We start from the raw sequence: 24,420 nt of genomic DNA, 5'->3' as shown, positions 1-24,420 counted from the left end.
CACTGTGGCCTCTGATCTTAGGGAGACCTTACCAGATTTTTGGAGGAGTTTTCTCTTAATGGTTCTCCTAACAGAGATTTAAAATGATTTAGATTTGCTGTTTTTTTTTTTTTTTTTTTTCTTGATACATTGCTGGTTCAGTCTACCAGGGAAGATCCTTCAAGAATGGGGAAAAAAAAAACAAAAACAAATTGTCAAGTGAACATTTTTCTATTGATTACTTAAACCAATGGAGTAAAAAAACCTGAGCTTCCCCCCCCCCTTTCTTTCTTTTTCTTCTTCTTTTTTTGGGAGGGGGTTGTTTTTATTTTTAAATAATAGAATGAGATGAAAATGGAATGGAAGAAACAGTCAAAAAACTGGAAAAATAGTTCAAAATAGAAAACTGGATTGTCTACTTTACATTTTTATATGATCTCATAATAACTTCTGTCCTTATTAGTTGTAGCACACGCTACATTAAGCAGACTGTCCAAAAAAAAAGTAGGTTGTTTTCTAATAGAATACATTATTTAAAAAGCCCAGGTCTTGAATTCACTTTCAAAAATGGGTAATTCAGCATACCTGGAAAATTTTACTTAATGTCTGATGTCTGCTGTTTTTGCAGTCCTCTTTTCCTCTGCTCTGCAAAGTTTGTTTGTGCTTTTAAAAAGTATTAAGTAGTAACTGAGTTGCTGTTTCATATATTCCCAAGAAAAAAGGAAGAATTGTGTGATGCAAATATTTCCTGTCTGGGATGGAGTGAAGGTAACCACTTTGTCCAATTTATCAGCATGTCAAGGAAAGGTACTACTAGGTCAGCAGCGTGTATGGCATCATTTCTAGTGCTTCGGCTCAGTGTAGGAAGATCCAAGTTCACACTGCTCTGTGCATGCGTGTCTGGGAAAGTTACTGAACCTGTCCAAATATCACTTTCCTCTAAATGAGAGCAATGACACCACCACCTACCCCGTGGGATTGCTGCACAGAGAAGTGGAGATATTATATGTAACGCCCTTAGTACAGGGCCTGGCACATCACAAGTATTAATAATTCTTCTGCATTATCCTCTAAGGGAACTAAATTCTGATCTTCAGATGGTTAGCCCACCCTCGGTGGATACCAGCAGAGCTTCTAAGCAACCTCTCTTCCTCTGTGCATCTTCAACATGTCTTGTAATACGAAACAAAAAGTATCTACTCATGGCATGAGTTCAAAAATACACAGCGTGCTCTCCTGCATAAATTTGGAATTCATCTTAGGCAGTTTGTCAGGCATGTGAAAGGGAAATGTATACTAAATGAGTGAAAGAAAGCAATGAAAGAGAGAGGAACAAGGCCAAGCTGTGACTTAAAATATGTCAGGGTCTGGTCTATTTTTTTCCATCAACATGTGTTGTTCTCATTAATGGGATTTTCTCACACACTCAGTAAGAGAAGAGGCAAAAGTGTATTTTGTTATAGCTTGAAGGCTCATCCAAACACTCAAGGGATGTGGTAAACCATCAATTTTCTGCAGACTATAATCATCTTTGTGAGATCAAGTGTTCATGACTTCAAGCATCTCTGACCTTTGAAATAACACCGGAGCTCCTTTTAATCTTTTTCTAATGATGAGGCAACTTTATTATATTCACTTAGTCAAGTGAGACTTGAAAATATCTCTCTGACTATCTATCAAAGTCATTTCAGTTTTCTTGCCGGCCACATCATTAGTCTTGATAACAGATGAGATGAAGACTGTGGTCCATGGGCCACATCTAGCCTATTGTCTGTTTTTATAAATAAAGTTTTATTGGCTCACAGCCAAACAGGCTTCTTTACATTTTGTCCATGGCTGCTTTCATGTCACTATGGCAGAGGTGAGTAGTTGTGGCAGAAATTACACAGCCAACAAAACCTGAAGTATTTGCTGCCTGGCCTTTTAAAGAAATTTGCTAATTTTTGTCCTAGCTGATTCTCTGGTCTAGAAAGAAAGAATTCCACTTGAATAAAGATGTATATTAGATTCTCAGTGAGAATTTTTAAATTTTCCATGTCACCAAATCAGACACTTTGCCCATTGGCATAGAAATAAGAAACAGGATAGAAATACTACTTTGGGAGTTGGGAGTCAGTAATTCATTAATTAACTCATTGCACACCACAGCAGAGAAGCACTGTGGCAAATGCTCCGGTTAATGTTTAAACAATACACATTCTACCTCTGGCATTATGGAGTATATGGTCGGATAAAGGACAAATGATGACCATTTCATTCATTCATGAATTCTTCCTCCCTTTATTCATTGTGATGTGTCAGGAAATATACTGGGTATACACCAGTTAAATACACAAAACCTACTTTCTAATGGGGGAGAGAGATAGTAAACAGATACATATGGAGATGGGTTTTGGCAATGCTGTGAGAGTACTGGTTGAACCGTGTGACACTGACATTTTTATAAGTCAAAAATAGTAGAATGTTGGCCATTTCCCTACAGTTCAACCTCTCAGGAGTATGGTAGGCTAAGGAGGGACTTGTGGCTGACTGTGAAGTGGGAGGTCAGGGTAGGTCAGCTGAGCCCAGACTCTAGTGACAAGCAGCATGCTGCCCTGCCAACAGCTAAGGAAAGATTTCCAGGCAGGGGGAGGGAGTAGCTAATGTAGATAAAGCCAGAATCAGCTTGGCTGTGTCGGTGAGCAAGAGAAAGATCTGCTTGGCTGGAGCAACATGAGCTGTAGGGAAGAGGGAAGAGAACCAGCTGGAGAGGGGGTCAAGGGTCAGGTCAGATAGGGATAGGAGGAGGATACTGGCTTTTGTTCTAAGAATGAAGGGGAAGGGTCTATGTAGGAAAGTCACATGACCTAGTTCATGGCTTTGAAATATTTTCATTCCTTGTGTGTTTAAAAGAGACAGAGAGCAAGAGCTGAAGCAGAGAGGCTAATTTGGGTGGGTGTGGGGGAAATGTGCAAACTTAGATTGTATCAATGGAAGTTTCTAGAACAGTAGAAATCCATGGGGCTTGGCAATAACATCAACATAAATTAAGAGAGAAAATGAAGGACTGGGAAGGCCTCCCTTCCCATTTGAGTCCCTGGCTGTGCAGTAGGTCTATCCATAAGCCTACTGGGGCTGGACAAGAACAAGGTCCTGGGCAGACTTCATTCATAGAGTTTGTGTCCTAGTGAGCTTCAGACACCTGTGTGGTATTCAGTTGGTTCTGTTGAGGAAAGGTCTGGAAACTCTGAGGATAGATGTGGGCTGAACTGTCTTAAATCATGAGAGGAGTCACAGGAACAGAAGTAAAGGTGGGACTCAAATTCCCAGGGGAGAGGATGAGTTGGAAGAGAAGAGGAATTAGCTTTATTGCTAATGAATTCTGTCATTTCATCTCCTCTGTACAATTCCTTCTTAAAATGGGAGCATGAAACTAGGTTTGGGTATTTAAGACCCTCCCGTGGAGGGGATGCAAGGGCTGAGGCTGGGGTGGAGGAGAGGCCAGGTGTTTGGTCCCTGCTCCTTGTTAATCACCTACAGTGTCAACTTTATTTTCCTCCAGTAATATCAATGGATGTTAAATTGTGTACGAATCATATTGCCAGGTTTGTTTGTTTTATTCTTTTCCTCTTGGTTCTACTACATTTGTTATTTTTTCTTTTCTGAATACTATTTTTTCTTGATTTAGCTTATTTTGATTCTTTGCTTTGAGCGAAGCAGTAGTGTTTGTGCTTTCCCAAGGGCCGAAAGAGGAGTCATAATGTTGAAAACTGTTGGTGTGTCTTTGGGTGACAATTAGACTTTTTTTATGTCCTTTGAGATAGACATTAATTAAAACATGGCCACTAGTACTATTCCTACCTTTGATTTCTCCATATAACCAAATGGACCTAGGACAGAGTGATTTCAAATATATACCTCCTGAGAAAGCTTTGTGACCTGAAGGTGTACCCTGCAAGCTGATCCTATCTACAACTCCAAGTTGTGGCATAAGCGGATTTAAAAATCATGTCGCGTAATGACTTCTTAGGCGTAACAGGTTTGGCAGAACTCCAGCCTGCATTCCTTACCAAACACCTAAAAATGTTCCAGGTTATGTGGATTGAAAGCCTTTCCGCCCTTTAGTATGCTTTGTATGCCAAGTATTCTACTCATTTCTTAATCAGGCACTGTTCTTTTTCTTCACTAGCATGGGATCTCTCACCCCATTTCTCTGGATTTCTAAAGCATTTTATTGGCACAACTCATATCACAGACAACCCTGGGTGGCCTTAGAGCATACCACTGCTGATAGATTGCCCATTCATAAGTTGTGTTGCATCTTTGCTACTCCTATTTATCATAGGCAGAGACTTATTGGTGAGTGAATAGCTCAATGAACCAAAATTAGCCCAAAGGATGCCTTACTTTAAATAACTAAGGGATTTAAAAATGCAATTAATAATTCTACTCCTTTATAATGCCTTACTTTAGGGAAGGATTACACATAGATAAAAAACTGATGGAATCATACTTGCCAAAAGGAGGTGCGGACAGAAGGAACTTAGTGTACCCAGAGCAGTCGTGTGAAAATGTTTATCTTTCTCAGGTCTTGCCAGTCCAAGTTTGTGAAGCTTTACTTATTGTAGCCATAAAACAAACTTTACTTATATTAGGGACACATTTAAGGGAAGGCCAACAGTATCATCGAGTTTTAAATAGGCTAAGACTGGGATTATTATCTAAAAAAGGCTCTCAGAAGGTTACATTTTTGAAATTTGTAATCATGGTCAAACACATTTCTAGTGCCAAAGCTTGCCTTATCTACTTGTACAATAATATTAAGTTAATCACTCAAAAAGAATTTTTTGAAAACACTCTTAAGCTATCTTTCAGTTTTAGAAATAGGTTAGTAATTCACTTAAAAGGAGAATAAAACTTATTCTAATAGCTGTACCATCAGAACGATTTGCAGAAGCACTTTACTTTACCATATCTCCATTAAGAGGAAAGTCTAAAGATACAAACAAAAATATCACTGAAAGACCCATAAAAATGTTTGTGCCTTTTCACCAAGAAATCCTGTAAATTCTTTAAGAAAAATAAAAAGCTATAGATGCAAAGATGTTCATTGTGTTGGTAATACAAACCAAAGACTGGAAACAATCTAAATATTCAACAAACAGGATAATTTAGCAAACAAATGTACACCAATATAATGGTGTTTTCTTTAGTCCTTAAAATTAGGATTATGAAATATGGGCAGAAACATGGAAACATGTTAATTGGAAAAGGTTATAAAAATCATATATTGCACGATGTACAAAATATGTACACAGAATGTTCTGTAAAGCAAGATGCAAGCATTTAAAAAAGAAAATAAGATAGGCATTGGTCCTTATTCTTTTATTTGCTCTTTTCTATTAATGTTGCTTGAAAAAAGTAATAAAATTAGACAAACACTAAGGCAGAACTCACAAAAGGGAAGAAAGAAATTAGCAAATTAATGCCAGAAAAATGGCAGGAAAAGGAGGTCCCAGTAATATGTCTGCTTTTGTTCATTTGCATTCCTTACTTGGGTTCTACTCTACCTCTTATGATACCATTTTTTGGAGACAGGTATTTATTTGGCCAAACAGGAGATTGTATAGAACTGCTTTTAATCAGAATCCTTCAATTTAACGTTTTTATATTTTAAAAACTGCCCCAAATACTTTCACTGAGAAATACCAGTTAGCATTAAGTCAAATCTACCAATTCATTTGGATTCTACCAGAAGCATCAGCTTACACTCACATGGGATGACACATGAACTTGGGCCACTTTGAGCTCCTGGGATCTAAGCTCTTGGGCCTCTGAGACATGAAGAGGCTAGAGTTCACCTTTAAAGGTGAAAAAGACTTCATTTCATAAATCCGACTCTTCCATTTTAAGGCCCACTCTTTTGTATACACTGTTTTCCAAATTAGACCTGGGAGTGGGAGGCGAGGGAAGAGGTCACAGGAGGAAACCAAATTTCCACAGACTCTCTTCAAGGAGGATCCCTAGGAAGGTTTTTGTGACCAAGTCCACTTTTTCTACCCGAAGTCCCAGAAAGTTTGCCACATTCCACCTGGTCCCTTCAGTGTCCCTTGAAGCCCAATAATTAAATAGGAGGAACCCCAGCTGCGAGCAAGGGTCTGAATCACTAAAACAGGGCTGCCCTCCATTATTACCCAGGCATCTGCATCCCCTCCGCCAGGGAGGCTCAGGACTGCACATTCCCTGCCTCCCCCCATCTGCTTGAAGTTGTCTCGGTGTCAAAACAGTATTCCTCCCACCGGAGGTGCCTGTCACTCAGCCCACCGCCGGGCTCTGCGCGAACCGGCTCCGCTCAGCCGCGGTGGGGGCGGGCAGGAACTTGGCGGTGAACTGAGACAGCGGGGAGAGAAAGCAGAGCGGGCCTACCTTAAAACTTTCCAGTCTCTCAGGGGATCCAAGTCAGAGATTAGGGAAACCATTGTCTAAGAGGCGGCTGCGAGCGGATCCGGAGAGGAGAGAGAGGACCAGGACCGGGTGACGACGGGGACGCGGCACCCTCTGGGCTCTGGCCGGAGCGAGCGGCGCCCAGCGCGGCTCTTCCTCCTTCCAGGACTGATAAGCGCTTGTCCTGGCTTCTCTCCACCCTCGGAATCAATCTTGCGCTATATTACTTCCCAGCCCTGCTCCAGTTCCGCATGCCACCTTTTAAAGCCCCTGTAATCTGCTCCAACTGATCAAATTTGACCTTTTTGTAGCCCACTTTATTCCAAGCACAGCTCTGAGTTAAATCTCTCTTTATTAACACCGTCCTCCTTGGCTTTCTTTTGGAACAAACACAAATCAAGCCTGAAGCCTCCAGCCTTTACCAGCAATCATTTACAGATTACTGCAAGCTGCAGTCTTCTCCCCCTTTGGGGTGTTTCTCCTGCCTCTGAAATTTTGCTTTCATATTCCTGTCAGAGGCTGGTTCGGTTGATTTCTTCCTTTTCTTCTCGGCTTAGATTCTGGGACGCTGACATTGGGGCTTAGAGCTTCCCTTGGAGGCTGTAACTACATTTCTGTTAGGATTTTTTTTTTTTTTTTAAGTAATTTGGAGCCGGGCTAACAAGCTAGAATTTACTGTGTGTTTTGCAGCGGAGATTTTCCTACAGTGTTTTTGCCCCCTCCTTTCTTTTTTGTGCTTTTAAATAACAGGAAGGGGGTTTGAAATGTATGATCTTTCTAAACATGGCAAGAAGGTGTGGGCTTCTCCCTCCACTTGTGTCTTTTGTCCTTTACATAAAACCAAACATGCTTTCAGTGATCATCTGAAATTGTGCATAACAGATGTTAAAACATACCCGGAGCAGTATTGTTTTCCTAGGGTGTCCACGGTTCATCTCTCATCCCTCCGGACCCATGCGGGTTCTTTGTGAATACACTGATATCTGATTTTCATAAGCATTGCCTCTTATGCATGGTTCCATTTTCCCTGGAGGGTCCTGGTTCTAGCTAATCCCTCTGCAACCCGACCTCTTCCTCCTGTCCTCATGGGATCCAGGAATTAGACACCCTTCAAATCAACTGGTGCAATTTCCATGCCATGTCACTCAGACTACCAAGATGTTTGTTGTAGATGCATGCCACGTGAGCTCTCCTTGGCATTCTTTCTTTATGGCAAATTCTACTTTTTTCTCACATTTATTTTCAAAGGAAAATTTTAGATCATTACCATAAATGGAAATGCAGCTTCACTGGTCTTTGGTAGAAGGGAACTTCAGGCAACAAGGAAGAGAAAACAATTACTTTTGTGCCTAGTTACGAAGACCAGCTGAAGGCTCTGATAGGGGTCCTTTTCCTTTGTTGAAAAGACAAAGTTTGGAGGCTGGAAATGTTAGCCAGAGGTAGAAGTCTTGCCTAGACTGTGTAAGGCCCTGGGTTCCATCCCTAGTATTAAAGGAAAAAAAAAGTGGGGGATGGGGTTCAAGTAAGTAAGGATACATCAGGACACACTTTTCCCAGCAGGACACTTCCCTCAGGAGGAAGGGTGAAAGGTGTATAGAGAACATGGTGACCCAATGTTTTGGAATGTCCTTACTACTTAAGATCATCAGGAGGGACTAATGGGGATCCCACTTTCTTGCCTTTAGGTAAAACCCACCAAGAAAGAGAATCTGGGTTCTTTGCTTTTGGAAGCTATTTGCTCTTATTGTCAGGAGGTTCTGGTCTCTCCCTCACACAGCATTTGAATCCCTTCCCTATTATCCTGTTCCCTAAACTTAAAATAGCCAGCAGATCCTCAGTTTAGATTTTCTTTCTCTTTGTCAGTCTTATCTGCTCTCCTTAATGGCTGAGAACGACACTATCTTTATACTAAAATTAAAAGAGAGTTCATACCTTGTGCAAAAATCATTGCCTCTCTGGGGCTTCATGCTTCTTCCTGGGCTGTCTTTGCTGTCCCACTGTGAATCTTGGGCCACAGAACAATCATGTGCAAACATTTACATAACACTTCGAATCCCCAAGGACTTCACCAAATGTGGATGATAATAATAGTTTTTATATAGAGTGTACCTTCAAAGGGTTCTGAGGGCTCAGATAATTAATAAAATATTTCCCCTTTAAAAATTAGAGAGAGGAAAACAAAAGATTATAATGAAATAGTTTCTACAACTATAATGACATCATCATTATCATTAGTCCACTGTGCCATGGAGACTCAGGACTTGGGAAGAGAGAGAAAGGAGTCCTTAATGCTTGGAGTTCAGGGTTAATGAGCAAAAGGGGGAGGGTTTGGGCTTTCAGCCAAAGGACAAAAGGACCAGCCAATCCTTGTAAGTTATGAAATACTACTTTAGGGCAGTAGTAAAAACTTTTTAAAGGAAGTAAGTAGAATCTTTCCTTCAAGTAAACCCTTGCAGCACATCTAAAAATAAGAAACAGATAATAGCTGAAAAACATTATCACGTACAGGAACTGTTCTAGTTTCTAGGTGCATTTACTCATTCACTCCTCAGAGGAAAGTGACCAGTGGCACTCTCATTTTGTCAGTGTAAATGAGGACTTTTCAGCATGGAGACATTAAGCACCTGACCTGGGCTCCAGGGGTTAGAACTTAGCAGGTACACCTGTGGAGCTCACCTGAGCAAACACTGCTGGACATTCCCTTCCTTTGACAGAGCACCTTTGCCTGGGGCTGGAATTGGAGTCTGGAGGTTAGGGGCCAGTAAGAGGCATCCTAGAAGTCTCTCCTTTCTATTCCTTAAGCACCATAGAGATCTGAACTTTGGGAGAACATCATATGAAACTCGCTTTCTCAAAGTACTTGCAGGTGAAGGAGAGGAAGGATCTTTTAAAAGATGCATTGCACCCTAAAAAGGATGGAGATTTGACTCTTAACTTTGAGGTCCTATTATCTTCTCACAGGCTCTGGACATGAACTTCACACTTTTATGTACTCTAAATTTTCTTCTTCTGTTTCCCTGAAGGATTCCATTCTTGATTCCAATGGATCATACCAAATGGATCCATTTTCTACTAAGAAATAGGCCACTATAATGATTAATTATCTTCAAATATGAGGGTGCTTTCTAAAACAAAAGTGTTACCCTGTTTGAAACTGAGCCAACTATATGTAACACAGCAAGGCAACAAGAAAATTTCTGCTCATAAAAAAAAAATTGAGTTCAGCCTTGAGAAATTTGGGGAAAAAATGTAATTTTCCTTTCTGTGACTAAATGATAGTTTACTCTTCCCATGTGAGATTTCATTTTTTTTGTCTTATTTTTTCTCAATTTTGATAAACATACCCCTTTACAACAAATTATTTTGTTGTTGCTTATAATGGTTCTTCAATAGCAGCTCCCCTGAGAGTTTCCTATTGGTTGAGCTCTATGCACTTAAAGTAATGTACATGATTGCCTACTATTCCCATTAACAAATCTCGTAACTTTCCCTTTAACTAAAATTTCTGTAACATTCCCTCCTTCTCTCTTTGGTTTCTTCAGTTAAAAAGATAAACAAAGACAAAACAAAACAAATCAATTCTAAGCAAAGAGGAAACCTACTATTTGTTCCTCCCACAAACAAACTCCTATGAACATGTGGTTTCTATCCATATTGGGATTAGAGTCATGGTGACAGCACGTAGAAATGCAGAGTCTCAGTTAGTAAATGACAGCAGCAGCCCAGGAATCTGCATTGCCCACCAGGCCTTGGCAGAGGACACCCTGGGAAATGCTGGTACAGAAGGGGAGAGTGGGCAGGCAGGACATTTACCCTGGTTCCATAGTATACCTGGTGGGTTTTCATATGGTTATGGAAGATCTCATTGGAAAAAGACTAGGAACTCATCCTATGTGTTAATAAAGGAGCAGGAAACACCTAAAAGCATGAGTTAGCTAAATAAAGCAAGTAAAAAGTGTTTCCCATTAGCTGTAAGTTAAACCAAATTGGTCATAAGACTTTAGGAAGGTAAGTATGATGTCTTTGTAAGTTTCTCTCTCACAAAATGTCCAAGTTCCTGGTAGCAGGAATTTTTTTTTTAAAGTATTTTGCAAGGAAAAAAAATGAAATTTTCTTTTCTTTTTTCATTTTTCCTATCTAAGTTTATTTCCATTTCTGACAAAGCAAAGTTTCTTTCTAGGTATCTGATTATGCTACATTTACTTTCTTTCTTTCTTTTTTTTTTATTGGTTGTTCAAAACATTACAAAGCTCATGACATATCATCTTTCATACATTTGATTCAAGTGAGTTATGAACTCCCATTTTTACCCCAAATACAAATTGCAGAATCACATCAGTTACACATTCACAATTTTTACATAATGCCATATTAGTTATTTCTGGTTTTGTTTTTGTTATGGGAACGTTTGCTTCAACGTGTTTGTTCCTGATTCTGTTACTTCCTGATAAAGATTCTTCCCCAATTTTCTTGTCCCAGCCTTTTCTTCATAGTTCCTGCTCTCACTTTCTCTTCAAGTGGGTAGTTCTCTCCTTTTAAGAATGTGGAATGAGTAATTGGAAATGCACTCGGCTGCTCTAAAGGAAGCTTTCCTGGTCTTGTTGATGTGCCCAAGTTTTAAAGTTGGCAGATGGAAGGAGCTAAGAAATGCCTGCACTTGTTCTTGACCCTGGAAATAGGATGCAGTTTAACATGCTTCTCATAGCAGGCCACAGTGTGGCAACGATGACAGACAAAGTAGGCAGATAAAATACAGCACCCCCAGTTGAAGTTGCATCTCAGGGAAACAGGGAATAAGTAAGCTTTCAAATATTATATGAGACATACTAAAAATTTCTAGTTGCTTTTAATGTGAAATGCAACTTTTAACTGTGTGTCCTGTGTTTTTATTAGCTGGCAACCCTATGCTGGATTGATTTTTAAATAAAAAACCAACAGCAGTGTGATCATTATTTTTCATTTATGGAAGTCTATGAAGGTATCCTTGATGGTATTAACAAAGTATCTAAATATACATATTTGTCCTTAAAGTTTTTTATTATGTTAGTTGTTGTAAACTAAACATAAGAAGCCCCATTTAAGGTTGCTTTTTAAATATTGATATGATTTAAGGATTATATCTTCAAATGCTAGGAATTAGGGAATTCCACTCATCCTTCCTGTCCTAAAATTAGCTACTTAAATACATTTTTAAAGTGTTGGTAACGCTGATAATGTTGAGAACACTGGAGCTCACATTTTGTAAAATGAGGTAACATCTTTTTATTCTATTTATTTCATTCAGAATGGAGTCAGTTGTGCTACCTGGTGTGTGTCTCAGCTACTCTGGTGGTTGAGGCAGGAGGATGACTTGAGTCCAGGAGTTTGAGGCCAGCCTGGGCAACATTGCAAGACCTTTGATATATATATATGGAAAAAAGTGTGAAAACATTGCAGTTTATACAGCTCCCACCATAAGAAATCAGTACCTGAATAGCCATTAATCTTCCGTTACATAAAATGTGTATTGTACATATCCTGACTTTAATAATGTCTATGGAGACAAACTTCCAAAGATGGCTTTTTTCTTTTTCTTTTTTAGATAAATGAATGTAACTTTAATGGAATTTCAAGTGCTTTCCTGTTTTGCCCACAGTACAACACCTGATACAATGAAAAGCCTATGAACAAAGATGAGTTTTGGTGCTTCGTCAATAACTGGAGAATTGCTATTATGGGACACTTCATAAACTTAAAAAAAAAAAATTCTTAAGAGTCTCCAAAGAGATAGCTTCAAAACCTGCTAAGCATAGTGAAAAACTCAATGTGTTATTATATGGATCAGTATATTTCCACTGGTGCTAAGACCCTCCTAACAATTGGGAAGGGATGCTTTTCTCATTTGGAATCTCAGTCAGCAGAACAGGAGGGCAAAACAGAGCAGAACTGGAGGATGGGAATGTTGGGTCTTTGCCAGGCATATTTTAAAAGTGAGAAAGAAAGAGAAGGAGGAGGTTCAAACCAGCCGGCTGTTTTTCATGCCATTCAAAGGAATCACAGGCCAAATTCAGTACTTCCAGTAGGGGGGAAAAAACATAGAGCTTTAACTCCTGTTCTGCCATGGCAGATGAGATTTTCAAAGCTACGTAATGTTTTAACTTTTAGTCTGCCTTTGTTAGCATTCACATCTTACACCAACAGGGACCAGGAATGCCCAGAGGAAAGAGGGGTTGTTCAGAGGCTCCATATCGAAGGCCTTCGAAGAGAACTTGAAACATGGATCATACTATCTTTTTGTTTGTTTTTCTTTAAAAGGCAGATTGAGGTCTCTCTGGGTTTTCAGGCTTAATGACAGGACTCCTCACTGGCTTTAAAGAGGGAAATCTGAGTTTTAGAGGAAAGCCCAACGTCGTGGCCATGTTGCAGTCAATGGAACACCAGCAGTGTTGGCTCCTAGAGGACTGCCTACCTGGAAGACCGTCCTTGAGGAGTCATCAAGAGAAAAGGGTGATCTTCCATGACTACCACCCAAGAGACCAGCAGACCTGAGTGCAAGTGAAAGTGCAACAAACTCACCGGAAGATAGAGAGCTAAACAGCCACTAACTGTTAATTTAATCCAAGGTGGTAACTACACCAAAGGAAAATATTGAGCATGGGATAAAGTATTTATTTAGCAACCAAATGATCCATTCAGCATGCCAAGCATTTCTCCATTTGTCTGCCTGGCCAGGCAGTACTTCCCACTGTGGAGGAGTAGCTATTCCCTCCCTTCTTCCTTGCTTTTAAAAAAATCTTCGATATGTTGCAGACTAATACTTTTGTAAAATACAATAAAATTGAATTGCTAAAACAAAAACAATGAAAGCTAATTCATACCAAATATAAAAAACATTTTTAGAAAGAAAATTAGATTAACAGTCATTAAATTACTCCGCCAAATGGCTATGCGTTTCCAAACTCTTAATTGTTAATTCCTAATTGTTGTAAATGGTAACAATCAATCCATAGACCAGGGCTGATCTACTTTTCACACTTTGGGGGGGGGGCCTTGATGAAAATTATTCAACAACAATAAGCAAACAATTTATACAGACTTTTAGAGAAGAGTTTTAGGATCTACACTGAGCTAGATCCTTTGAGATCCAAGGTAGACTCCATTGTAATCTTTGTTTTACAGATGAGGAAACCAAAACAGAGAGGAGAAATGATCACTGTAGTTAGGAAATGGTTTATGCCAGATTAGGGTCCAGGTGATCTAGCTTCAGTCACACTTCTGCTGGTTATATAAGGAGAACCTTCTGATTAACAATCAGAAAGGACAATAAAGGATTTTTGGAATCATAAGTATAATTCAATTGGACAATTAAGTGAATGAGCAATTGTGATTTTAATAAACCGTTTTAATAAACTGAAACCATTTAAATTATAGATCAAGGCAGAGGGCAGAAACCACAGGTTTATTCTTAGACCACTGGAAGGTCATTGTTTACCTGTTTGTCCCTCTTTAAAAATCCACATTTCTTCTGGTCCTTTCTGAGCAAGGCAACTATAGCAATGATGGCCTCTTGCTTGCCTTTGTACTTTCCTTTGTAAATAGCCATCTCTAATTAGTCCTTTATAGGAGAATGTAACTCCCACTTGAACCCTCATGTATGTGTTGTTTATCTATACTCTACTGGAGTTTACAAAAGGATTAAAGGTCTTTGAGTGTGTGGGCAACAGAAACCATACAAATACTTCTGGAGTCCAGAGGGGGATTTCTATATGCCATATAAAAATCAAAACCTACATGCATGTGTGTTCTATTATGGAGACATTCTCAAGGGCAAGAGAGAACTCTCTAGACAACAATTATAGTAGGGTTTCATTGGCACAAAATATAGCAAGTACATCACTGGCATAGAATATGGCCCTCAGTGTTTATACCAGTACTGGAAAAGAAAAACTGATCTAAAAGAACACTGAGAACAGAGAAGTATTATTCCATTAATGTCATTTGAAATATCATGAGAACTGTAAGAAGATAAAAAATATTAGATCCTCAATTCATATTAAAAATCAAAATAAATACCAGGCAGTTTGAACAGTTAAATGTAAAAATAAAACCATTAAAAGAGAGGGGGGGAGGGGGAGGAAAATATAAGGATGATAAATCTTTTTTTTTTTTTTTTTTGGATACCGGGGATTAAACTCAGGAGCACTCAACCACTGAGCACATCCCCAGCCCTATTTTGTATTTTATTTAGAGACAGGGTTTCACTGAGTTACTTAGTGCTTTGCTTTTGTTGAGGCTGGCTTTGATCTTGTGATCCTCCTATCTCAGCCTCCCAAGCCTCTGGGATTACAGGCATATGCTACTGCAAGCTTTGTCTTGGTAATTTCACTTCTGGCTTTTAAGTAAAAACAATTGTAAAGGGAAATCTTAAATAAAAAGTGATTATGAAGAAAACTCTTCCATGTTTTAGTTCATAAAAATTCATTTGTTAGAAACAAATTTTAAATATAACATTTAAAATATGAAAGGCAAATTAAGAAAAAATAGGTCTATAAAAGAGGAAAATCTTATTGATAATAAAAAAAAAACGCATGCAGATGCTAAAACCAGAAAATTTAAAGAAGGAAATGGAATTTAAAATTAAAATGGAACCATGCATACAAAAACTATCTCTGTAAGAACCAAAGGAATACATTAAAATTAGACATAGCATTTTACTCATTAAATTGGTAAAGACCTTTAAATGATTATATGAAAAGGATAAATGAGAGAGAAGAAAATGAGCCCACACACATGGCTGGTGAGGATTGAATTTGTTCTCTGGAAGGAAATTTGGTAATAGGTATCAAATTAAAAAAAAAATATAATTATTACATCTAGAAGTTTTGTTTCTAAAAGTTACCTTTTAAATAGATTTCTGTAGCAGGATATTCATGGAAGTACTAATTATAATAATGTTATTAAGGGCAAATGTCCATCAAGTTAAGATGTATTAAACACATATATACATACAATGTCATATCTGTAAAATGGGATATTAGGAAGTCATCAAAAACATATTTTGGGGCTGGGGATATAGCTCAGTTGGTAGAGTGCTTGCCTTGCATGCACAGGGCCCTGGGTTCAATTCCTAGCACCACACACACACACACACACACATACACACACACACAATAATAGTAAAAATTAAAAAAATATAAAAAAGAATAACATGAAGGCAGGACATAACATGTTATGTAGAATGTGATATCAGTATTTTAGTTTGCTACCAGGGGTTGCAAGTTCAATTGCTCACGCTTTGCAGAGACAGAGATAGCACATAGTGTAAAGCAGATAGGAAATTAGCCTATTAGACTGGAATGACCTTCCTTTCTCTTATTTTGCTGGAAACAGTCATCTTGGTCTAGTTTTCTCTTCACAATTATACCTCCCATCCCAACATCGCCCTTAGTTCTTTTCTCCCATTCTTATTGAAGACCAGACACAGAAAAGTATGCCTAGTGTAAGAAAGTACATGGCCGGCAAAGAAACTCAGCATCAAGTGGCAGACAGGAGGAACAAGAAGTAGAGGAGAAGGCAAAGTGAAGGAAGAGCTCTCTGAAAGCAGCAACTCCATCAGCTCTAAACTATTCTTGCCATGACACCTGGCCAGATCTTGCACTTTATTCAGGAATGGCAGAAATCCTATTTTTTTAATGTGAATTTTGATTTTAAATTATTGATTATATGTTTGTACACATACACACACACACAAACACGTATGCACAACTCCAAACAAACTATAACGAGGGGCTTCAAGTTTGTGACTGCTAATGTTCACACTTACATGCATGAATGGGAAAAAAGATCAGAAAGAAATAGGAAAAAAATGATACAAGTATTGGCATCATTTTAGTTATTTGTGTTTCATTTTCTTTACATTGCTTCTATTTCTAAGTTCTTTCATTGAATTTTGTTTTGTAATCAGAAAAGTATGACCTCCTCTCGGTATTTAATCATTCTGGGAAATACAAAGTAGTTTAAGTCCTCTAGTAGTATATTTTCTATGACTATAACAAAATGCCTGAAACTGGGTAGCTTATAAACAAATTCGCAGTTTTGGAGGCTGATAGTCTAAACAGCATGGTGGTGGCTCTGGTGAGCACACCTCTGGCTGTATCACCTCATGGTGGATAACCACATCACAGTGGTATGAGTATATGCAGGTGGGAAAGGTCACCGGGCAAGACAGGAAGCTAGAGTAAAGAGAAGCTCTCTTAAAGCAACTTGCTCTGAAGAGAACCAAGTTAGTGTGGCACAAGAATAACCTTTGTCCCTTCCAAGGCTCTGCCCATTGTCCCCACTCAGCTCCATCTTTTAAAGATCCCACCGCCTAAGCACCATTACAGTGAGGATTAGCCTCCAACACATGAAACCTTGGGTGAAAAACCACAGCAAGTCATATTTTAAAGTCTGCCTCTGATTTTATTTTTTAAAATATAGCCATACATTTACATTTTTGTAGATAATGTTATTAGTTACAAAATCATGATTTCTAAGCTGTCAGGAGCTTCTTTGAAAAACAAGAGTCCAAAAATTTTATCTTATTTTTTTGCTCCCTTCTGGCTTTATTTTACTCTAAAATAAATCCACACAGGCTTTTTTTTTTTTTGCCTAATTCCAGCTGCATTGTCTTTTCTCCTTTAAATCATATCTCCTCTCAATTATATCTAGGTGATGTTAAGCAATTTTCTAATCTAGCAGTAGAGTCCATTGATGATTCAATTTTGGCAGTGTACTGGCCACAGTTTCTTTTGCTCTATAAAATATTAGGGCATTCCATAATTGAGCAGGTATGGCTTTTGAACTAGAAAAGGAAGCTTTAAGGTTTAAGCCAGCACTGCCATGCCATCTCTTGGACACATGCTTCTCTGGATAGTTGCCTTACAGAAAGGGATTAAAAAAAAGAAAAGTCAATGTAGCCAGCCCGTACCGTACTCAATCTAGGAAAAAAAAAAGAATTTAACAGGCTCAGCTGATTGAGGGTAATGATAAAATAACTGGCAAAACTACAAAACTCTCTCTTTATGTAGGGACAAAGAATACTTTTCACAAAGCTCAAAATAAATTAATTACAGCATCACTGCAGCATATACCCAATATTCTGGACGCGCCTCTAGGAGCTGGTTTCTTATATATTTAAGTGGGGAGTTTTCCTGCGAAACATGCTGGTCTGACCATTTTTTCTCTTACTTATGAATCTTGACTTTTATGAAACTGGGGAAAACAACCAGACAAGAATCTGGGATTCATTTTTAACCAGCCATTGTTTTTCTAATTTCTCTATTGTATGTAAGCATGTTCTGTTTTAAAAAGGTACTTAATAAAAAAAGAAAATGAAAATTGTTCAAATGATAACAGCAAAGAAAACAGCTGTATCCTTGCTGCTAGGTTGGCATTACTGGACTAGGAAACATTATAATTCATTTTCAAAGAAAGTCTTGATATAATAACCTTTAAAATGAGATTTTTTTTTTTCAGTGTGTGATATCAAACCTTAAGGGCTTTCTTCCCACTGAAGCATTAAAAAATGAGAATTCTGATTTCTTGTTGACAATGTTTAAATGAATATGTCAGTTTATAATTAGAAATGAAAGGGGGAACTTTTATAACTGAATATTAAACACATATTAAAGTTATAACACAAAGCACATAATTCTTGTCCCATTTCCTCCCTGTTTTCTTTTTACAAAGTAGGAATCTCGAATTATTCATTTGCAAACTTAAAATATTTTTCTGAGATGATGAGTTCAGCAAGAAGGAAGGAAGATGAGACAGTATTCTATAGCTTTCTTTTCAGTGCTTTTCTCTGTGTGTATCTGTGTATATTTACATTTGTTACCAGAACATAATCCTTATAGGAAAATTAAGATTGAAGGGAGCAGAGGTGTATGTTTCCTGAAGAGGCAGGTAGAGAGAGGTTACATTCACTATGTTTATGATTTCCATGTTGCTTAACTATATAGGAACACTTTGTCTTTTTCTTGTGTAATATCACCTCTCCAGTGAGATGGCATACCACTTGGTCAGGATGAAAATATATTTATCCATCTATCTCTTTACTTCTCTGTGATCTCATACAAATAAGGCGATCTATTTGTTTTCTGGTGATTTGATTTCTATTCTTTGAGTTGAGTCACAGAGTACAGAGAAGTTGTAATAGCAGATTGAGTGATATAGATATGTGTATTAGTTAGCTTTTCATTGCTATAACCAAAATACCTGACAAAAACAACTTAGAGGAGGAAACGTTTATTTGGGACTCATAGTTTCAGAGGTCTCAGTCCAGGCTTGCCTGACTCCATTGCTCTGGGCCTATAGATTGACACATCATTGTTTAAGAGCAAAGTGGAGGAAGGCTGTTCAGTTCATGGTAGCCAGGACACAGAGAAGAGAGAGAGAGAAACCAGGGACAAAATAGAATTCCTGAGAGCATGCCCCCAGTGACCTATTTTCTTTAGCCACGCCCCATGAGTCCTCTTACCAACATGTAACTCATTCAAATTATTAATCCATCAAGAGAATTAATTCACTGATTAGGTTATAGCTCTCATGATCTAATCATTTTTCCTCTGAATATTCCCACATTGCTACATAAGCCATGTGGGATATAGCTCATATCAAAACCATAAAAATGTGTTTCAAGGTTTCTGCTCTATAACTTCCTTTTAGAAGAATTAAGACTCCGTAGGATTTTTTTTTTAAAGATGGATCAAAAAGGCATGATTGGAAACTTTTTATCATTTAGACCTACATTGTGATTGACCAACTGTGTGCTTTCCTGTAGCTTTGGATCATCTTTATTGACTCCTGTAAAGTCCAAGACCACATTTTTATTAGTTCAGTCAACTTATGTTGATTCCATAGGTATTTTATTGTGAATATTGCTACAACAAACATAGTAGTACAGATTTCTCTTTGACATACTGATTTCATTTGAAACTTCCAGGTGATGTTAATATGCAGGGTGGTTTGGGGACCACTGCACTACACAGATTTCTCTATTGCTCACCACAAGAATCCTGATAAGGACTGGCTGCAACAGAAACCTGAGTCAAATGCATATGACCCCAGTGACTTTGCATATGCAAAGTTTTGGAATATTTATTTTATACTCGACAGTAACCCTTTTAGATGTTTTCATCATACAAAATGCAGTGGAATTTGAGTTGAAAAACTTAAGACCATATAATTAAACACTTTGAACTGCAGTATTTTTTAATTGTAGTTGAACACTTTTGGTTGAAAGTATTCATGGAACCAAGCCTGCCAATATGAAATCTGGCAGAAGAGATAAAGGCGTAAGGAGAGCAGGTACCCACACACCATTAGCCTCCCCTACATCTGAATTCCAGAAACAGTTTGCAGTTGTGACCTCATTTTGCTCCAGGACAGCCCTGCTGGAGTCTATAAACATGGTTGCTCAGAACTTAACTGCAGGGTCTTCTAGAAATACACCTACCTAATTTCCTGTAGTTATTGAAAGTATCATAAATGGAGCAGCTTAAAACCTGAAATCTGTCATCTCGTAGTTCTGGAGATTAGAAGTTTTTTCCTTCTGAGGGCTATGAGGAATAATCTGCCCCAGGATTCTTTCTAGATTCTGGAGGCTCAGACATTTGTTGGCTTGTAGATGGCCGTCTTCTACCTGTGTTTTCACATTATCTTTCCCCTGTACATACCTGTACCTGTCTCTGTGGTTGAATTTCCCCCTTTTATAATGACAGTCTTATTGGATTGAGTCCTACTCTAATGATTATAACTTAACTTGGTCATCTGCAAAGATTCAACTTCAATTAAAGTTACATTTACTGGTACTGGGGGTTAGGACTTCAATAACTTGCCAGGGGACATAATTCAGTAAATACTTTCTGTCAATCCTAAGAGCTTATTAATAACTGGAAAGGATGAAAATCCCTCACTAGAAGAAATTTTTATTTCTTTTTTCTGAAAAAGAGAAGAGCCATACCTTAACTGCGTATAGGATTTTAAAAGTTACAAATATAACATATAGTCACTCTAATTCATAATCCACTCAGTGGCCCCTTAGATTTGCCAATTAAATTTAATGTCAGAGAGTTCAAATACTTTGAGAGCACACCATTAAGGAACGAGTCCAGAGATGAACTCAGTCATTCAATTCTATCTAGGTCTATCGCTCTCCCCAAGTGAATTAGTGTTCAAGTCTGACTCATCATAGACCATGAGACTGATGGAATAGAAAACCTCATTCTTAATGGATGGACATCATAGAAGAATGTGAATGGTCTGGTTGTAAGAAAACAAAGAAAGGTGAATCTGTCCTCCCTCAGAAAGAAGAACAGTTAAGAGGAGATACTGAGGAAAAAAGAAAATACATAATACTACCAATTTTTGGACATCTCATAAGTATTGTCTACTGGTGAGCTGGAGTTGGCCACTATGATGGTTAACTTTGTGTCAAGTTGATTGTGACACAGAGTATCAAGATTGAGCCTCATTTTCAGCTACATCTGTGTGAGAGTTTCCAGATGAGAGTAGCATGTTATCTGGTGGACTCACCCATGTGGACTGCCCTTCCCAATGTGGATGGGCATCATCCCATCCATTGAGGACCTGGATAGAACGAAAGGCTGTGGAACAAGAAGAAACTTGCCCCCTTTTATCTGCCTCATTCATTGAGCTGGGACACTTTAGCTCATTTTCTTCTGCCTTTGGATTGGGATTTATGCTAACAGTTTCTCCCTAGTTCTCTGGAGCTTTGACTTGGACCAAATTATATCACTGGCTTTCCTGGACCTCTAGCTTATAAATGGCCAATCTTGGACTTCTTAGACTCTAATTGAATGAACCAATAATTGGTTATATTCCCCTAGAGAACCCTGAGACATACACTTAAGACTGTCATTATTTTTGGTAAGTGGGTTCACTTTCACAGAACATTTTCTTTGATGAAATTATTTGCTTTCTCAGTGTCTCTATGACAATTCAAGAAGAGGAGGATGTTTATCAATAGGCATGTTGCTTTTTGAAACCTGCTAAGCCTCAAGTGAGGTAGTTACTCAAGTTTTCTTAAATCAGGGCTGGAGCTATAGCTCAGTGGTATAGCAAATGCTTAGTGTACACAAATCCCAGAGCTCCATCCTCAGGCATCAACCCTTATAAAACTTTTATTAACCCATTTTGTACTATTGTCTCAGCCATAGAATATCTATAAAAACCCAACCTAAGACTCATTGGCATGTTAAACTAATTTGTGCTGTGATGGTGTGTAGGATTCAAAATAATGATGTCAAACAAGTCCTTGACCATACAGAGGTTATGGCTATTTAAGCTCCTTGGCTTTAGAAGTGAGCCCTCCTTTAGAAGTTATCAAACCCATCTTCGATCAGGTTGGGAAGAGATCTCCATAGTTCACCAAGCTCCTTGGCTAACCTGGCAGCACCAAAATGTGCTGGGCACCTCACCTGTCCTATTCTTTAGAATGCCCAGAGTATGGGCCTCCAGGAAACATTTATTCTTTTTCTTGCCAGATATTCACATTCATAGAGTTGAGGGAGATTGGAAAGCTCCATTTGTCATTAGACTGTAGATTTTATATTCAAACCAAACCAAAGAATCAGAGAATCCAAATCATCTCAGTTGTCTAAATACATGACTGGAAAGGTACTTTTCTCAAAGGAAGTATGGGATTTTCTTAGGAAGAACAAAGAAAAACAGAATGAAAAGACAAACCCTTCTACTATACACCATCAGACCTCATGGTGGACAAAGTTATGGAATCTACCCCTCTTTCTCCAACTTACAACTTCAACCCTATTCCCACTAACTCCCAGTCCCAACAAAACCTTTCTGGAATGGTGGAGGCTTTGTAAGGGACTTCATATCCTAGAGAGTTTAATGTTTTCTTAAATCAGGGCTGGAGCTATAAGCTCCGCGGTATAGCAAATGCTTAGTGTATACAAATCCCAGAGCTCGATCCTCAGGCATCAACCCTAATAAACTTTTATTAACCCATTTTGTACCATTGTCCCAGCCATAGAATATCTATAAAAACTTAAATATAGTATTACAATATAATTATGATCATGCAATAATAAGAATTAATATTTAGATAAATTAATATTAAGATAATTATATATAAGCTCTAATTATAGTGTCCAAATTATTTTAATGCACATGTGTCAATTTCATTGAAATATTTGCAGAAATGAAATTCATGGGTTAAATATCTTCCAGGTCAATGAGTCCATTTTACAAAACCAGAAATAAATAGAGAGAGAGTGAGTTTAGTGATTTTTCAAAACTGAATGCAATTTAGGATTTCTTGGGGGAAGCATTTTAAAAAATACCAATGCTTGGGCCTCATCCCAGAATATTTGAATTCAAATCTCTAGAGATGAAGCCATACAAATCTGCTTAAAAAGAAAAATATTCTCAGATGGAAATGGTGAAGTTTGAAGTGTGAAAACCCTCAGGTGAGATGTTCATGGCCATTCAGTTTGTTATCAGCAGAGCTGGGACTCATGCTTGGTAACAAATGACGGGAGGGAGACAAACATGGGGGAAAGAAGAGAGGAAGAGCAAACAGAGAAGGAGAAAGAGGAAGGAGAGTGGAGTGGAAGGAAAGGGAGCTCAAGAATAAAGTCATTGGATAAAGAATAAAGGAGCACCTTGACTCAGGCCCTGGTTTGAGGAAGGATTCACTCAAAGTGCCTGGGCCTCATTCATAGTCCTGGTACCACACGAACTGTATGTGACAGCTGTTTAATTGACGTGGCAGAGAAAGTAAGGCAAAATGAACCTGAAATTTTTGGCTTATGAGTTTTCTGTTCCTTAAGGCTTAGAGATATTTTACTACAGGTGAGCGTCAAATGGACACAGTGTGGGAACTGTAATCCATTGTATAAAGGTAAGTCATGCAGAGATGACAGCACAGAGAAGGAAACAGGTGTGAATGAGAATGAACAACTCATGCTTGTTCAAATGCCCATCTTGACCCACTAGGCTCTACAAATTTCTTTTAGGAGGTCCACACTCAGTGTCTTGCTAGATCCATTTTTGTTCTGTTTGCATTGCCCTCACAGGAATGCATGTGTAAGCAAGTTCTGCCCAGGCCCGATAGGGTATCTGGTTGGTCATCAAGACCCATAATCTACTGTCCCACCTAAACTCAAATGTCATCTCCTCTGTGGAGCCTTCCTGGATCCCCGGCACAGGCTCTTTATTGATTTAAGCAGGGGTGTGCACAATCATTTGCACATTACAGAGATTATCCCGACTTCAGTTGAGATAGGAGCTGGAAGGAAGCAAGACTGGAGGCAAGGAAACCAGTTAGGAAACGTGAACTTGAAATAGACAAGAGTGAAGATCCGCACGGAGGCAGGTGTGGTGGGAAGAAAGAAGAGGAACTGAACAGAAATATGCTATGAAAGTGGAATGAGCCTGAATGGAGGGAATGATCTGATGTAGAGCTAGGATATGTCTGATTCTAGTTTGAGTAGCTTATTAGATAGGGCAGCATTCTTTAAGACAGGAAGCATAGATGGACAGACTGCTTTGGAGTCTGGACTGCTCTTGGATTCAGTTTGGGGCATGCTGGATTTGTGGTCCCAGGGACATTTGTGTGAGGATGCATAGTGGGAAATTATATTCATTAAGTCCAGAGCTTGGGGAAGAGGCCTGGGCTGAAGCTGTAACAGAGGGATCATTAGCAACAGAGATGTGTTTAAAGGCTATAGAGTAGAAGAGTTTTGCCTGGTCTGGTTGGCACATAAAGTCAGGGGAAGTTAGGGGTGAGGACACAATACTGAGGAATATTCACCATTATGAGTAGAAAAGAGAAGTCCACAAAGGATATTGAGGAATCAGAAAGTGGGTAGAATAGAAGGATTAATTGAGAGAGAGAGAAAGAGAGAGAGAGTGTGGGGGGAGGGAGGGAGGAGGGTATCATGGATCTCAAGGAAAGAGATATTTTAAGAAGAAGGGAGTAAGGAATTAGGCCAAATAGCATAGAGAAGCACA

General features: G+C 38.6%; 1 protein-coding gene across 6 annotated transcripts in view; it reads right to left on the bottom strand.

Annotated features, from left to right (window-relative positions):
• Celf2 (CUGBP Elav-like family member 2) overlaps window positions 1-24,420 on the bottom strand; it is a 788,139-nt gene that overhangs the window by 490,004 nt on the left and 273,715 nt on the right. Inside the window, exon 1 of one of the 6 annotated variants that reach the window (XM_048812760.1) lies at window positions 8,335-8,423. The exons of 1 other annotated variant lie outside the window; for it this stretch is intronic. In XM_048812760.1, coding sequence (XP_048668717.1) covers window positions 8,335-8,369 — 35 coding nt within the window. In that variant the 5' untranslated portion in view covers window positions 8,370-8,423. Of the gene's footprint in view, window positions 1-6,384; window positions 7,096-8,334; window positions 8,424-24,420 lie in introns of those variants that run through there. 4 more of the 6 variants (XM_048812761.1, XM_015495194.2, XM_015495199.2 and 1 more) reach the window with 4 other exon arrangements.

This window comes from Marmota marmota, unplaced genomic scaffold (assembly GCF_001458135.2).
Source record: "Marmota marmota marmota unplaced genomic scaffold, marMar, whole genome shotgun sequence".
Lineage (NCBI taxonomy): Eukaryota > Metazoa > Chordata > Mammalia > Rodentia > Sciuridae > Marmota > Marmota marmota.
The sequence above is the reverse complement of the archived record's forward strand: the minus strand, read 5'-3'. Positions and strand labels throughout refer to the sequence as shown.